This window comes from Pogona vitticeps, chromosome 1, assembly GCF_051106095.1.
Source record: "Pogona vitticeps strain Pit_001003342236 chromosome 1, PviZW2.1, whole genome shotgun sequence".
Classification (NCBI taxonomy): domain Eukaryota; kingdom Metazoa; phylum Chordata; class Lepidosauria; order Squamata; family Agamidae; genus Pogona; species Pogona vitticeps.
In genome coordinates, this window is record NC_135783.1 from 37,238,321 (window position 1) to 37,255,761 (window position 17,441).

Below are 17,441 nucleotides of genomic sequence, written 5' to 3' on the forward strand. Positions count from 1 at the left end.
CTCACTTTGTAGCTCCCCCTCAAAAAAGGAGGCAGCGCAACTGCACCTAAAGCAACAATGTTGAAGACAGTACCCTTTGTTCCAGCTGCCCTGTCTGTCAAGAATTAAGAGATTCTCTGTTCTCAGAGTCTTCTGTCTACCCAGTTACTAGGGTAGTTACTGCAGTTACTGCATTAGCTCTTCAAATGTTGATAGAGGGAAGGGAAAAAAGTGAGTGGGTCACTAAAGCACTTACAATCCAATCCACACCCAACTCTTGTGCTTGGCCTCAAACCCAAGGAATGTCCCTATCCAGAGGCAAAATTCCATCTTCTCTACAACAGTGATCTTCTGTGATTTTAACATTTTTTCATTACATTTTGACTGTCCTACCTTCATATCTCCAATTCAAAGCAGAGCTGGGATGTGTAAAAATTAACAAGTCCACTACTGTTGTGAAGAATACATAAAAGTGGTTGATTGCATCAAGAGGCATTTGCTCCTGTTTTGAATGACAAAAGCCAACGATATTTACTTTGTATACCAGCCATCAAATAACTATGCTATCACCTTTGTAAATGTCATACTGCACAAAGAAACTGTAGGGAAACTTTTGAAACACTTTCAATGGAAAAAACTAGCAAGCACAGACCAAGCAAAAGGTTTGCCCAAAGTATCACAACTGCAGAGTTGTGTGGACCAGCATATTTTTGCTGGAAATTGCCAACGATTCCAACTGCATCATAACAGGGACAATCTGTTTAATCAAGTAAGAATGATCTCAAACGAGATGTTAGGCTACTGTTTGGTACAAGGAGAATGCCTCTTTGTGGTTACCCATAATGATTTCTTTCCTTGGAAGCTTAAAAATATTTTTAAAATATTAATAACTATTATTAAAGCAATAAAACTGAATGCCCAAACAGGTAAAAGTCCAACTTCTGCCAGCAGAGGGTCCTTACACATAGGTTACCAAATGCTGTTTTCCGAAGAGCATAAAGTCTTATGGTTTATTTATTTATTTATTTATTTATTTATTTAATATCCCGCCTATCTGGTATATTCTACCACTCAGTTTAATTAACTGTTTATAACACATCTGTCAGAGATCTACTATTTCACTATTCCCACATATTTTCAGCACACATCTGTAACTTACCTGCTTGATATTAATCTGTTGAGATTCTCTTATGCCCTCTACTTGTACAAAGGTGATTACAAGTTACACTGCATTCATTGAGTCTGTAATTCAGAGTCTGTTTGACCTAATTAATGACTGATGTTATATTTCTAAATTAAATTTCTAAATTAAGTATATATGGGTTTTTAAATTAAGAATCTATTCTCTCAAATTATGTAAAAAGTATTACCTAATATGTGAGAAACAATTACATTAGAAGCCTGTTTCCAGATCTATTTTGACAACAGTGAAGTGTAACAAAGCAAACAGTGTAAACAACAGTCTAGCTGGAATCCTGTTGCACAGTCCTACAAATGGTGCAAGTTTTGGGAGTGAATTGTTATGTTCCGAAATCTCTATAGTTGTTATCACATACTAAGTTATGCAAGTCAGTATGCAACAGATAATGTCTACTGAGATTTCTTAACTGAGAGCAATTTGCTTCCAAAAGTTATGCCCTTTGTGTTACTGCACAACACTATTTCCACCTTTGTTTTTTATTCAACACAAGATGGCAGCAATGGAAAGAGAGGATGGGGGAACATAACGTATTAAGAGAAACTCACTGATCAGATTGGAACAAAGTAAATTATACAAACTAGGATTTCAGCAAAAGATATAATTTTTGATGGCTTGTATAATCTGTATATACAGTACTTTCTAAAACACTGGGGAAATGGGTAAAGAGATTCAAAGCTGAAAAGCAACTTTAAAAAATTCTAACAATTTACTGGATTAGGCATCAATATTGTAGTTGAGCACTTTCTGTTATATTCTTTGTGGAGGCAGAACTTTCAGAATGCTATAAATCTAGAAGAGCAATAGAAACAAATTATTGTTTTGTGCCGTAAGTCATTTCTGACATGGCAATGCTATTAATAAATTTGAAAAGGTCCTATTATGAACAATTCTGCTCAGGTCTTGCAAACAAAAGGTTGCAGCTTGCTTTATTGATATTACACTAAAAGTAATATTTTTCCCCCAATATGACATCAAGTTGTAAAAACAATAGCAGCAGCATGTATATATTGCAATTTTATTTCATCTGCTCAAACAAAACAAAGTTAGCATTTAAGAAATTTTAAAATGACACAGTATGGTAAAAATAGCAAAGAATTAACTGAAAAACTCAAAAGGAGGTAAAACTAAATGCATGAAAATTCAACATTCATTAGTGTTTCATCTTCAGTTTTGATTGACACTTGATGCTTGCAAAACCTTTTGAACAATGTTGCATGACAACTCTGAAGAGATTTCAGCACCAGCACTAAGATTTGTACATTCAGTTTTTATGCAATTGACTTGTTAGCCACTTGTGTATGGATAGGACAGATTTATCACAGATCAGATCACAGTGTTGAGGAAAGCAGTACCTTCCTTGAATTAAAAGTGATCCCCTAAACCATATTCAGCTTAAGGCATCCGCTGTACAAAAGACAGGAACCATCATAACATTTTAAAAGAACAGTAATTAAAATAACCTATTAACCGGTAGCTAATTTTGATTACAAGAACGTCTGACAATGGTGTTGCTGTCAGTACAACAGCCTTAATTTACAGTTTAACTAAAAGTAGATTTTCCAAACAGTCCAATTCAGGGTTATGCAACTATGCATGTAGAAAGAATTAAAGAACTTTTGATTCTTTTTCCTTTTACACAGAAATCATGTTAACTTTAGACCAAGGCACAAAATGTTTAGTGCATTAACCAGTTTCGTTCACAATCAGTAACTTAATTTTCTTACCTTTGGACCACTTATAACATTCTGCTAGACAATCTCTGAATTTTCTTTACAAACAAAATCAAACATGATTTCTGACAAGAATAAGTATTTAGTATCACATGGTTTAAAGAATTTAGTTTTAAAAGATGAAAATGCTTCCACTTAATTTTGGAGCAACATTATTTGCCTTGAGATTTAAATGCCTTCAGCTAATGCATGCAGAGAGAACATTTTAAAATTAAGCACTGACTCGGGGTTACACTTTATAAGCCGTATCTTGCAAAAACAGGGGAAGTGACAATTTCCTCATTCAAGCATATAGGCAGCAATAATAGTTGTTAGTTTGCTTTGGTGTACAACACTTGGGAGGATGTGCTAATTAAAGCTCTTTATTAACTAAACTGCATGAAACTAGGTAATTAAAAAATAGTAATTATGCCAAACATGTTATTTTAAAATCAGTTTAAATTGCAAAATATGTATGGCACTAATATAGAATGGAGAATTTAGGTTGTAAAGGACAGGTTAAGATTCAGTTGCACATTATTTGTCAAATCATAAATTCAATTGAAAGAAGATTCTCTTCCTTTCTCCTACTCAGGCTTACTTTTTGAAAGTCTGCACAGGAATTTATGTAAATATTCAAATGCTGGATCAGAGATGAAGCCAAGTAGATGAAGTCCTTAAAAATATACCTTTGCCACCATTGTTCTTAAGACTTTCCCTGCATTGTGATTCCGTGTGTATTTGACTGCTAATTATATACTGTAGGTTCAAAGCAGGAGCAAGCTGTAGTGTGCATCATCTTCCATCTTGAGCCCTCGACTGATATGTTTTAACATACCATACCAGCTTTAGCCACTGTTAAAGACTGCATTGGCACTAACTGCTTTCAAATCCTCATAAAAATAGAAGCTTACTAAGGCTGAAGCTAGCAGTAATGTAATCACTATTCAGGAGGTGAGAAAAAGGCAAGAAGAATTTTTCCTGGGGAGAGGATGAGGATACAACAGCCCATGATCTCATGGCTTTTATCAATCACTTAACCTGGTGGGAAACATGTGGCCTTCCAGATGTGGGAGCTCTTGTCATACTTACTGGCTATGCTGGCTATTGCTGATGAGTGCTACAGTCCAACAACTTAGAGAACACCACAATTTGTCTGCTTCTAGATTAAAGGATTGAGAGCACAATATTTGCACTGATTAACATCAACATCTCCCCAACCTTCAATTAAACAGGTTTAAAGAACTTGCCTCAATTCATGGTGCAAGGAACTATTATGAGAAGTATTCTATTACTTTTATATGCCTCTTTTAAAAATCGTATCTACGGATAATCATGATGCTTAATTTATATCAAGTTAAGAAAAGAACAGAACCAATTGATAATGCTATTACTGAAGCATTATTAAATTTGAAATACGAATGTAATGATACAAAAATATTAAGTACTTGGTTCTATTTAACATGGTTACTGATAAGTCACAACATTTTCCTTATTATTACACATGCATGCAATATAAGGAAAAATAGTGCAGCAATTAATACAAACTTTTTAAATAAAAAAGTCACCCCCTGTCCCAACCTTCCAAGTTGCCTGGGCATTATCTAGGCCTTACTGTAAAAAGGCTACTTATTATTTGTGGCATGCAAGGATGTTTTAAATTAAAAAGCCAACTCTGTGGTTGTGTTATATTACAAAAAAGTCTACATGCATAAATCTTAAAAGCTCAAAAATCTATGGTAAGTGTCTAACAATCTAACAATTTACATTTGACCACTGATTTGTATTCTGGAGAATCCTTGAATTTGGTAAAGCATAACATTTTAGGAAGGCATCTACATCTTTATGTTCTGGACAGCATTTGCATTTTTCTCTACAAAACAGTACGAAGGCTAACTAGAGAGGCTTCCTATCATAAGATTACAAAACACACATCCTAGATCTCTCATTCACCAATACTGTGTTTCACAACACACTCTCCTATCTGTTCTAGTTTGTGAAGCGAAGTCATGTTTGATCTTTAATTCACAGAAATATTCAACATGATAGGAAGACTAACCTGAGATACATTTGTACAGCATAACTTGCTAAATCCTTCTTTAAGAAAGCCTCTCTTAAAAGCCTCCCCAAGCTTTTCTTCTCTTTTTTGTCTTAATAAACTGTGCATGTGCAGCTTCATCTTGATATGAAAACATTTCAGTGTACTGTGATCTTGTCCGACTGGTATATGATTTTCTGCATAAATCATTATCGCAATTTAAGACTATTTTCCACCCTGTTGAAAGTCAGAAAACAGCAGCAAAGGGAAAGAGTATCACCATAGTGATGTCTGAACGTTTTCAGAATGTCGCTCTTTCTTCTTCTTCCTAGTGTATTTTTCCATTTTCTTCTAACGGCTCACAAAATGTAGTTGGTTTTGTGCCAAAACTGGTGGTCATGATAGCTTAGTTCTAATTTCTCTATGCTGTATTTGACTTGCCCAGTTCTTGCCGGATTGCTGTTTTAATAAGGAAAAAAGGTGTTAGGTTTCGTTTGCATTATTATCTTGTAAACTGCCAAGAGAGTGCTCTAGCACTATGGGGCAGTATACAAGAGATGAAACAACGACAACAAACTGCCATACTGAAGAACAAAACTTGTTTTGAGACAAGTTTTTTCAAAGCAATGTGTATTAACTAGCATCCAGTATATTACAGCATTATAGTGCAGAAATCACTTCAATCACAATTTTGAAGAAACTTGAACTGGAAGTATCCCAAGTCATGGAATATCTGTTTTGAAATTCTGGATGAAGGGCACTATATGTTTTAATGACTTTGTTAAATATTATTTTTTTCATTGTACACTCAAAAGATGAAAAGCCATTACAGATAGTATACAACATCTAAGAATCAGGACCAAGGAAAATGGCAAGTTAGAGGCATGAAGGTGTGGTGGGAGGAAACAGAAACATGGCTAGGACTATAAAAAGAAATAAAAAGTCCTACTGAGCACTAAAAGAGCAGAATAATGGAAGAAAAATGTTGTAATATCATTGCAAAAGAGGGAAGGGTCCTATGAAATATTTATATAGTGCAATATTTATTTATTTATTTGTTTGTTTGTTTGTTTGTTTGTTTGTTTGTTTGACTGATTTTTATCCCGCCTATCTGGACCAACGGTCCACCCTAGGCGGCTTCCAATATAAAATCATGGGTAACCCAGATGTTTCTGGACTCTTAACTCCCAGAAATCTTGGCCAGCAAAGCTGGTGGTGAAGGCTTCTAAAAACTGCAGTTCAAGGACATCTGGGTTACCCAAGGTTGGGCACCACTGATAATGCGCAATATTGTTAACATTTACAATACAGTGGTGCCTCGCAGAACGAGCGCCCCGTAGAGCGATGAATTCGCTCTACAGTGACGCTTTTGCGATCGCTAATGCGATCGCAGAGCGATGCCTCCAATGGGCGAAAATCGCAGAGCAAAGGTCGGTAAGCGGTTCGCTTACCGACCTTCGCTTTGTGACCCGCCGATCAGCTGTTCTGCGGCTTCAAAATGGCTGCCGGAACAGCCAAAATGGCTGCGTGCAGCGTTTTCGCGCCCTCCCCTCGCTTACCAAGGGCGCGAAAACACTGCGGCCGGCCATTTCGGCTGTTCCGGTGGCCATTTTGGACCCACCAGACAGCTGATCGCAGCCATTTTCGCGCCCTCATTCAGCGAGGGGAGGGCGCGAAAATAGCTGCCGGCCATAGAGGGACATCGCTGTACGGTGAGTAAATCAGCCAACTGGAACGCATTAAACTAAGCTTAATGCATTCCAATGGCTTTTTTCTTTCCGTACAGCGATGTTTCACACAGTGAGGGTTAATCCGGAATGGATTAACCTTGCTGTGCGAGGCACCACTGTATTTATTTTGCCATTTTACAGATAACATTGAGACAGGAAGTTATTTGCTGTTAATTGCAAGACAGGATCATAAATAAAAAATAGAAATGGAAGTTGGATATCATCATCATCATAGGCATCCTTCAGTCTTGAGAGACTATGGTATCGTGCTCTGTATGGAGGACTTGGAACAGCGTCTAGTGTGGCTGAGGAGGCCAATTCGAGAGTGACAATCCCTTCCACACTTAGGACAAATACAATCTGTAACCCGTCTAGCTCCCTGATTTTGCTGCTTTCGTGACTGCCTCTTTGCCTCAGCCTGCTGGGCGAGGGTCTCTTCAAATTGGGAGAGGCCGTGATGCACCGCATGCCGCCAGGCTGAACGCTCTGATGTCAGGGTTTCCCATCTGTTGAGATCCATTTCCAAGGCCTTCAAATCCCGCTTGCAGATATCCTTGTATCGCAGCTGTGGTCTCCCTCTGGGGCGATTTCCCTGCATTAGTTCTCCATACAGGAGATCCTTTGGAATCCGACCATCAGCCATTCTCACAACATGCCCAAGCCAGCGTAGGCTTCGCTGTTTCAATAGTGTATATATGTTAGAAATTCCAGCTCGATCTAGGACTATTCTATTTGGAACTTTGTCCTGCCAGGTGATACCAAAAATACGTCGGAGGCAGCGCATATGGAACGTGTTCAGCTTTCTCTCCTGCCGTTCTATGGATAAAGTCCATAGAAATCCACAGCTAAAAAGTAGAAGGGCACTAAGGCACAGAGAATAGGAACAGATTGCAGTGAATATAAAGGAAGCTAGGACTGTTGTTTTCTAATCAATTTCTACTAATTGGAACATACCTATTCTACTCAATTATTAATACATAAACAATTACTAGCCTGCTTTACATCCCCATACAGTAAGTTTAAATACTCACCATCAATTAATTCTTCTTTTAGCTTTGTTAATTCCTTTCTCATTTCATCTAAAATATCCTACAGCAGCAGAAAAAAACAAGTTGAAAAGTTTAACCAGTAGAATTCAAAACATGTCAAAACTAAACAGAAATTAACACACTTGCTTGTTAATGACACTAGCCAATGCTCCAAATGAAGTATTCAATATAGTTTGCATTAACGGTATATTTAATACACTGTTATCCAATTCACAGCTTCTGGGACCATTAAGAAAATCATGTAGTATCGTTCTATATTCTTGTCATGAAGAGGAAATCAGCAGGCATTACATTTTACTCTATTTTTTTCTAGTTTGAATTATATGTAAGTAAACCTATATGGCCTAGGACAAACTAGATGGTCCCAAAGCAGCCCCAGCAGGCTTTCTCAGTACCTCCGAGAATTTTATACCTAGAAAACCCTGAAAAGGATTTCAATAAATTAGGGCAGATCTGATGCCATGAAATTCTTATTCTTATTTTTATAAAAAGTGCATGATTAAAACTGCATAATTTGAAAAATGGCCAGAAATCTGGTTTAAGAAAAATATATTAAAACATATTCATTTTTGTTATATCTCATGCAGTAGACTGTAACAACACAAGAAGACTACTCTCTTTTCCACAAAAATACAAACCAACAAAAACTCTGCTTCAGTCCATGAGTGGCTGACAAAAGGTACTCTTCATAATATGCTTCTGTTGGAAGCATGTTTAATCACTTGTTGGCAGTCCAACATCTGGTTAACACATTTTTGGTACATACTTGTGAATTTAATATATTTATTTATTTATTTATTTTATTTACAATATTTTTTAGCCACACCATTGCCAGTGGCTTCTGGGCAGCGTACAACATCAAAACCCAAAAACATTAAAAACATTTTAAGAAACAGTATAAAATACCATATATTAAAATATTTCTTAAAACAATTAAAACATTAAAATTAATTAATTAAAATGCTGGGTGAACAGAAAGGTCTTTGCCTGGCGCCGAAAGGCCAAGAGTGTCGGAGCCAGGCGGATCTCTCTCACTAAATGTGATTTATATCATTTGTACAGTGCTGATTTAGGTTCTCCATATATGGAAGAATGAGCTGGAGAAATAAATTGTGTTGTCCACCAAAAACAGTCATACAACATTAACAAATATCACAACTAGGACTTGAAGTTCCAGCAGAAAATACTTACTTGTTTTAATCTGTCATAATCTACCCCTTCTGACTGTACTCCATTAGTACTGGGCTGCCCAGAAGATGCAGATTTTGGTCTATAAAGAGCAAGCGGACATGGGTCTTTCAAGACAATGATGCTACCAAGCATTTCCCATCAAGATTTGACTTTTCAAAACAACTATGCCTTAACAGGGCAGTAAAAAACAAATCAACCAAACAATGCCTCTGTAAATTCCATCGATTCAAATGGGCCTATTCTAGTTGTGACATATTTTAGCACAGTAAATCACAACCAGAGTAAGTCCATTTGACTCAATGGAATGCACAGAGGAGTTGTATCACCAAAACAATGCTGATTCAGTGGGCCTACTCTAGAGCAATCTACTACACTAAGCAACAGGATTTCAACCAGTATTTTAGTAAGTCTATTCAAGTAGTAATATGGTGGCCATCCTAATGTATATCCAGAACACAGCCATATATAATGTGTGAAGTGTAACAACGTAACCATGTTTTAACAGCACAGAGATAAAACAGAAGAAGGCAAAACTGGGTTATGTGTCGGTCTATGTATAATGATTTCTAGTACTGAAATCAATGTACTGTAGGAATTTCTTTCAACACATTGAATCCCATGACTGCTGCACAGTAGGAAATACCTACACTGATTTCTTAACTTTCAGCAATTCACTAACAGGTTACACTGATGATAGCATGCTTATGGGCATAACAGATTTTTGGCCATAGTTTCTCAAGGTTTTGGGGATAAATATTTGAAATAAAATAAATACAGTAATATAAATAAACATGGCTAAAAAGGAACAGGAGCAGAACTGTAACCAGCAATTTTACCGCTTGGGGCAAGCAGCACAGCCCCCCACCTATGGTACTCTGAGGCACAGGCATCAGCCCCCCATGAAAAGAATGAGAATCTGGTGTCCCCCACGAAATAGGAATGTTTATGGTTTAAAAAAGAGCAACATGAATTGAGCCATGTTTTACTGCCATTTTATTTCTTCACACTCAAACAGCAGACTTAACTCTAAATGCTGATGCCCTGGGGGAAATCAAGAGCCTAAAAGGGTAAATGGATCATATTTTCGTCCTCATCCTCATTGCCATGATTGTATTCAAAAGAATGGCATGCAGGTCCACTGGGCTGAATGGTCAAAAAGATAGGATATATTTGGATATTTAGCTGAACTTGCCATAATTCATACTATATATACAGTATCTACAGATCAAATTGGTTTACTTGAATGAATGATATTAGCAAAACAGTAACTACTATGGCCAGAATCCTACTGGCTATTTCATAGACTCACATAATTATAGAGCTGGAAGGGACCCCAAGAGTCACGGAGTCCAATTCTATACCAAAGCAGGAAATACTCAATGAATGCATCCCTGACAAGGAGCAATCTAAGATCTGTTTGAACCCTTCGAACAGAGAGGCCTTTTGAGGAGAAAGGTGGGGTAAAAATATTTGAAAGAAAGAAGAGTCCACCTGCCTCCAGGGCAGTCCACACAAATGCTGAACAGCACTTAATGTCAAAAAAGTATTTATAATGTTTAGAATTTGAATTATTTCATTTTTTATAATTTCAATTATTTCATGTCCAGTCCTCAGGAATGAAAACAAGCTCTCTCCATCTTCTATTAAACTATTTGAAGATGGTGACCATATTGTCTCTCAGTCTTTTCTTCAGGTTGCATATATCAAACTTTTCCAATCATTCTTCACAAGACTAATTTTTCAGACCTTTTACCAGCTCTAGCTGTCCTCTTCTGAACACTTCCCAACTTGTCAAAACCCTTTTTAAACTGTGTTGCCAGAACTGAATATTTTAGATAAGGTCTGACCAAAGCAGAATAGATATGAGGATGTAGCTACATTAGTGGCAAGGAGTGAGCTAATGTGGGTCAAAAATGGAATGGTCAGGCTTGATTATAGCGATCTAATCAAGCTCTCCCATTCACACAGAAATCACTTCTGCCAATATTGGTGAAGTGGCTTAATAAGCAAGCTACTTTAGGATATTGTTAAACTAATCACTTCCTCTGCTCCTTGGCAGAAGGGTAGAGGAAGGGGGGGAATTTTCAGACTGCGTATTGATGTGTTGCATCAGTTATAAAAAAAAGAAAACTAAGAAATCTTTTCTTTATCTTCTCTTAAAGGGCTGGCTGAGAAACTGCCTACAGTCAAAGTCATTTGCTGTGATTTGACTGTGGGCAGTTTCTCATCCAGCCCTTTAAGAAGAGGTGAGATATATATATATATATATATAAATAAATCAGAAATAGTCTATTATTCAATAAAACTATTCAGTTCCCCTGCCCTTCTGCTGAGGAGCAGAGAAGATGATTTATTTGCCAATATGCTGAAGGAGCTCACTTATTAAGCCATTTCATTATATTGGCAGATTCAAACCAGAAGGCTTTCTTTGGATCGGTCCTAATGATCACAAGGACTGGAACTGATTCAGACCAGAGCGATTCTATCAGCACAAAAAAGCAGAAGCCCCTGACAGTGGCTTGGAAAGGTATGATGGCTAGGACTGCTATGGGGGCAGGGTGATTTGCCCCAAAAAAGGTGTCATCTGATTGCCATCTTTAAGAGTGAACCAGCTTGTTGCTCTAATGAATCAGACAGTGGGCTAAACATCTATGTAGTCAACCTTTTAGTTCCATTGATCAGGTTTATTTCTGTTGATGCAGCCTATTTTTGTTGCCATATCTACTGACTAATGTTTAGCTTGTGATCTACTACAACTTCTAGATCTTTTTCCCATATACAGTACTATATGTATTTGTGTCTCTGATGTTTCTTGCCTAAATGTAGTCTACATTTTTCCCCTTTCAAAACTCATTTTCTTTGTTGGGCCTGCTGTCCAATCTGTGATGGTCATTTTGAATCCTGATTCTGTCTTTTCATGGATTAGCTACCTCTATGGTCTCATTTGCAAATTTGATGTACGTACATCCTCTCTATGGCCAGAATGTTACTGGTGACTTCATAGAATCATAGAATTAATAGAGCTGGCCAGAACCCTGTGACCCAGGAGAACCAAATTCATTTAAAGTCTCTAGATGTCCCCATATTGCTCTCTATATTGAGCAGGTGCCCTGTCCCTTCTCCTTTTATCCTATTTGCATTAGGCTCATTGTTTTCCTTTTGGAAGAAGATGGAGGCAAAGTCAGTGTTAAGCTGATCTATCTACCTGCCTATTAAAATTTCTCCATCCTCTTCACACAGAAAACCTTCCTTCTGAATCTTTGCAACCAGGAACATGACCTGTACCTTTTTAATTAACAGCAATTCCCTACCACAACTTATGCAATTTGACTTACGCATGCATAAACTCTCACTAGGATTCTGGCCTTTGTTCTTGAAAACAGTAATATACATAACATTTCTTTCTAATCACAATTTGTTGTTGTTTAGTCATTTAGTCGTGTCTGACTCTTCGTGACCCCATGGACCATAGAGCAAGTTGCCAAAAAAATTAAAAATAAAAAAATCTAAAACATTTGAATCAAAATGCAAAAGGTTTTTCTGCTACCAAATACCCAAGTTTTCAATGCCAAACTACAAGGAAAACAAAAAGCAGTTTCTTTTTTTTCTTTCTGGGACTTTTTATATCTCACTGAAAGATCTTACAATACCCCAAAATAATATGAAGAGAGCAAAAATCATGGAAAGGCAAAAAGGAATGTTACTCCTTGCCTGTCAGAAATTCATCTAATGCATATCTTTATGTAAATCCATAAAACAAGAAGCAGAACTGACTTTTACATATAAAAGTCTTTATATTCTTACATTCTAGTTAAATCTGGAGAATACAGTCTGTTCATTACAAATGAGGAAAGTACCTTGAGATAACAGGTGACTTGCTTCCATTCACTGTATTTGTTCTTTCCCAAGGCTTTCTTGTCAGTTCTGCAAGATACAAAAGCACTGGATATTAAGAGTGACATACAATGCACCAGGGACGAGGTGGCGCTGTGGGCTAAACCGCAGAAGCCTGTGCTGCAGGGTCAGAAGACCAGCAGTTGTAAGTTCGAATCCACGCGACGGAATGAGCACCCGTCGCCTGTCCCAGCTCCCGCCAACCTAGCGGTTCGAAAGCATGCAAATGCGAGTAGATAAATAGGGACCACCTCGGTGGGAAGGTAAACAGCGTTCCGTGTCTAAATCACACTGGCCATGTGACCACGGAAAGATTGTCTTCGGACAAACGCTGGCTCTATGGCTTGAAGAGCGGGATGAGCACCGCCCCCTAGAGTTGGACATGACTGGACAAAAATTGTCAAGGGGAACCTTTACCTTTACCTTTACAATGCACTACACTCCCTGTAGAAGACTCCCTGGCTCTTAAGATCTTAGAGGAGGCTCTTCTTGTGGTCCACGCCAACCTAATAGGAACCTTTAGTGAGGACATGAGGGAAGGCCCTCCTAGGGGACGATTCCAGATTGTGGAATGCCTCCCCTCATGAGCCTACGTTGGTCCTCTCCCTCCTGTTTTTCTGGAGACAGGTGAAGGCCTTCCTTTTTAGACAGGCTTTTAATAACTGAATTGGTCAATGAAGAGTTTTTGATTTTGGAATGTTACATATTATAGTCACTAATATTATTTTTGTGTGTTTTAAAATGTTTTAAAGTGTTTCAAACAAATTGTTTTAATATGATTTCAATATAATTTATTGTGTTTTAGTTGGCTTGTTTCTAAACAATTTGTGAGCTGTTTTCAGTCCCTTTGCCAGGAGAAAGACAGCATAAAAATGAAATAAATACAGAAATGTATTCATGCATGCATATAGTAAACAATGAAGTGACTATGGGAAGTACCAAAGGGTGAAAAAACCCCAACATTCTCTCACTCATATATCCCAGAAACCAGTATTCAGACATATCTCCTCTGAAACAGAAGGTAACAGTGACTAGTAATATCCTGATCATTAAGATATTTTTCTTGAGTGACTCCAGATCTGGGAAAAGTAGCTAGAAGAGTATAAGTACTTTCAATATAGTTATTCCACAAATCCAAACATTTTTACTGAAATACTTAGCATTTTACATTCCATTTATTTGCTAATAAACTTCTACTGGGTTTTAACTGAATTTAACTACACTGAACAATATATTAAGCAAATATTTTTATTGGCAGACCATTGTGTCCTGAATGTCTTTCCAGAGTAGTCACAGCCAATTCAAGTCACAGGGTTAGGATATTTCAAGAAATGTATTTATTCTTTTAAAATGAAGTTTAGATTGTAAAAAACTGAATGACCGTATTTTTCCATTTATAAGATGACCCAATGTATAAGACGACTCCCCCTTTCCTAACCCCAAATTAGAAAATTTGATCCCTGCTTTTCCCTTCCTTTTGCAAAGCCATGGGGCTTAGCAAAAAGGAAGGGAAGGCTCCCTTCAGGTAAAGCAGCGATGAAAGGGCTGCACAATCGCAACCCTTTGATCCTGAAGCCCTTTCATGGTTGCTTTACCCAATTCTTAAGCCCTACGGGGCTTTACTTTGGGTAAAGTATAGTCCCGTTGCTTTACCTGAAGAGAGCCTTCCCTTCCTTTTTGCTAAGCCTCATCGCTTCGCAAAAGGCAGGGAAAAGTGGCTGCCTTCCATGTATAAAACAACCCTCAATTTTTTTGTCTAATTATTTAAGGGAAAAGTATTGTTTTATACATGGAAAAATACGGTAGTTGCCACAACTGCACTTTATATTAGGATGCCAAACATAGAATTTTATGTCAATTATGAGCATGTCAAGCTTCACAATTTATACAGAACTTACCAGGTGTGTTTGTTGAAGGAGGCTTGGATGCTGAAGGCTCTGGTTCTTCCTATTCAAATGTGATTGAAAATGCAGTTATTTTGCAGTTCTCGTGAAAATTATAGTTTAATAAACAGAACCAGACAAACCCAAGAAAACAGAAATGAAATATTTCAGTGTAATCTGATTTTGGTGCTAGTGCACATCCTTATTTATTCAGACATCTACATTAGGAACCTCTTGTATTTACTGCCCCAATGTTCAGTATCTGAAACATATTTATTCATTTTGTATTATGATGAAAATGCCAATGTATTGTCTATATAACAGCACACCAGTTCAATAGCCTTTCTATATAATTTAAATACACTATTATCAATAATGGAGTCTATTTACTGCAAAACTAAACTTTTATTAAGCACATTAAAATGCAAATACTACATTGCAAGTGTACAACTATCAGGTCATACAGATCCTCAGTTTGCAACAAGATGAAAACACTCTTTTGTCAATCCTGATGAAGCACCTACATTATCTGTAGTATACAGTGCCTCAATATAAAGCTGTCCATATACACTGTATCACTAAATTCTATCTAGTGCATCTTACCCACCAGCTGCTTTGTATTTCTTCTATGGGCTGCTTACCATGATTGAGCAAATGAGTTAACACAGCTGCCATTATACAAGTCATGTGGTTAGCTGGACCATCATATTGGAGGCAACAGATCTTGTTTTCCAGGCTTTGTAACCTCCACTGGTGAACATTTTGTTCAACATAATTTATGTGCTTTTAGTTATTGAATTTTATGTAAGTTTGCTACTTGTGGTTTTTGGTTTTGCCTAAAGACTGGAGATATGTACACTGCTAACAGAGTGACAAATTTATAACCTGAGATAGTAAATGGTCAGGCAGGCAAAACATTCCTGGAAGAAACAAGAGTACAGACAAAACATTTCAAGGTTATCTGTCAAATTTAAAACACTGAAGTGGTTTTTCCTTTAGAGGAAATAGTAAAGTCAATCATTATAGTAGTTTGGTCATAGAATTATACCACTTTTATGCCAGACTCATTTGGTAACTTACATTTTTTTCTTCTTTCTGTTCTGGTTCTGAAGTCCCCTTTTCAGCAATTCTTCTCCTGCAAGGAGGGACAAAGGTGTATTCCGTTACATTAGCTAATATAGCTTACCAATGTATGTGCTGTGTTTCCAAATCTAAAAAGTTGCCCTCAACTAGAGTAAACAAATGCCAGTAACACTTGTTATTAAATGCTTAATCAAGATAAATCAAGTAAATGAGTTAATGCAAAAAAATGCATAACATGTTTTCATATGCAGTTCAGGCGAAAATTACAACCTATCAAACTTATAAATGATGAAATCCAGTTGGCACAACTAAGTTCATAAATACAGTGGTGCCTCGCATAGTGATCGCTCCGTATAGTGACGAAATCGCTTTGCGATGGATTTTTGCCACTGCAAAAGCGATTGCTTTGCGATGGTCCCTATGGGGCAAATACGCTTTGTGATGATCGCTTCCCTGCGATCATCGCAAAGCCCTCATTTTCAGACAGCTGATCGGCGGTTTCAAAATGGCGGCTGGGTAAACAAAATGGCCGCCCGCTGTTTTCAGTCACGGATACCTCACTTTAGATGCACCAAAAATGACAGCGCTATGGAGGATTTTTGCTTAAAGGTGAGTTTTTAGCCCATAGGAACGCATTAATCGCGTTTTAATGCATTTCTATGGGCTTTTTATTTTTGCTTAGCGATGTTATCGCTTAGCAGCGATTTTTTCTGTACAGATTAACATCGCTAAGTGAGGCACCACTGTAGTAATAATGTCATCACTCAGTGGCATTAATCTTTATTTTAGTTAAGTTTAAAACTTTGCATTCCCTTCTCTGAGTTTTAAGGCTCCCTTGGGATCATTTTCACCCTGGGGAAGTTTTTGGGATCCTTGGTTGGGGTGTCTTTAAAATCAGACAATCTTTGCTCTAGATCCAACAGCAAATAGGGATCACCGTTGACAGTCCTGCACTGATCTCCAGCCCCCCCCCCCGGCTCCTAAAAGATTCCACTGGGCAAATGAGGTTTAGGGAGCCTTTGAAACTGAAGAGGGGTGATTGGGATAGGAAGCTTCGTATTTAATTAAAATAAAGATTAAATGTGCAGATTATTATGTCATCAACAATTTACACAACATAGTTGTACCAACTAAATATCAGCCATAGAGTGAACTATGTAAGATATTTAAAAGTAATCCTAAATCTACCACAAAAGCTAAGTAAAAATAAAACAGTTTGCTGTCCTCTGAAGATGCTGGCCACAGAGACTGGCGAAACGTTAGGAAAAACCACCTTCAGAACACGGCCAAGAAGCCCGAAAAACCCACAACAACCAAAAATAAAACTACTTACCTTCTTGCCAACAGTGCACTCATTTCTTCCATTAATCCACTTCCTCCAAGGGGAAGTGGCCCATTTCCACGACCAGTATCTGTTTTCGGAGAAGCAGAACTTGTTCCTCCACTCAGATTAGGAGATTCTTCATTCTGTAATATGTAATGTACAGAAGTAATGACATGTGGAAATTACATGCTGAACAACATACAAATAATGAATCTGAAAGGCCTAGAAACAATTCAAAATATTTGAAACATGAGCTTTAATTTCATAGTAGAAAAACTTAACCACAGATACTGGGTTGCATCTAAATATTGTACAGTATATTATACTAAATTCTGATTAAATTACATTTAGCTATTTTAG

At 37.3% G+C, this 17,441-nt stretch overlaps 1 protein-coding gene across 12 annotated transcripts in view; it reads right to left on the minus strand.

The window, feature by feature from the left end:
* Nucleotides 1–2,181: 2,181 nt before the first annotated feature.
* Nucleotides 2,182–17,441, minus strand: part of ENAH (ENAH actin regulator) — a 134,136-nt gene continuing 118,876 nt past the window's right edge. For all 12 annotated transcript variants that reach the window (XM_078382997.1, XM_078382995.1, XM_020786536.3 and 9 more), the window contains 7 exons: nucleotides 17,091–17,224; nucleotides 15,755–15,809; nucleotides 14,690–14,738; nucleotides 12,755–12,821; nucleotides 8,898–8,976; nucleotides 7,689–7,746; nucleotides 2,182–5,386 (listed from right to left, as the gene is read on the minus strand). In XM_078382997.1, coding sequence (XP_078239123.1) covers nucleotides 5,349–5,386; nucleotides 7,689–7,746; nucleotides 8,898–8,976; nucleotides 12,755–12,821; nucleotides 14,690–14,738; nucleotides 15,755–15,809; nucleotides 17,091–17,224 — 480 coding nt within the window. In that variant the 3' untranslated portion in view covers nucleotides 2,182–5,348. The remainder of the gene's footprint in view (nucleotides 5,387–7,688; nucleotides 7,747–8,897; nucleotides 8,977–12,754; nucleotides 12,822–14,689; nucleotides 14,739–15,754; nucleotides 15,810–17,090; nucleotides 17,225–17,441) is intronic.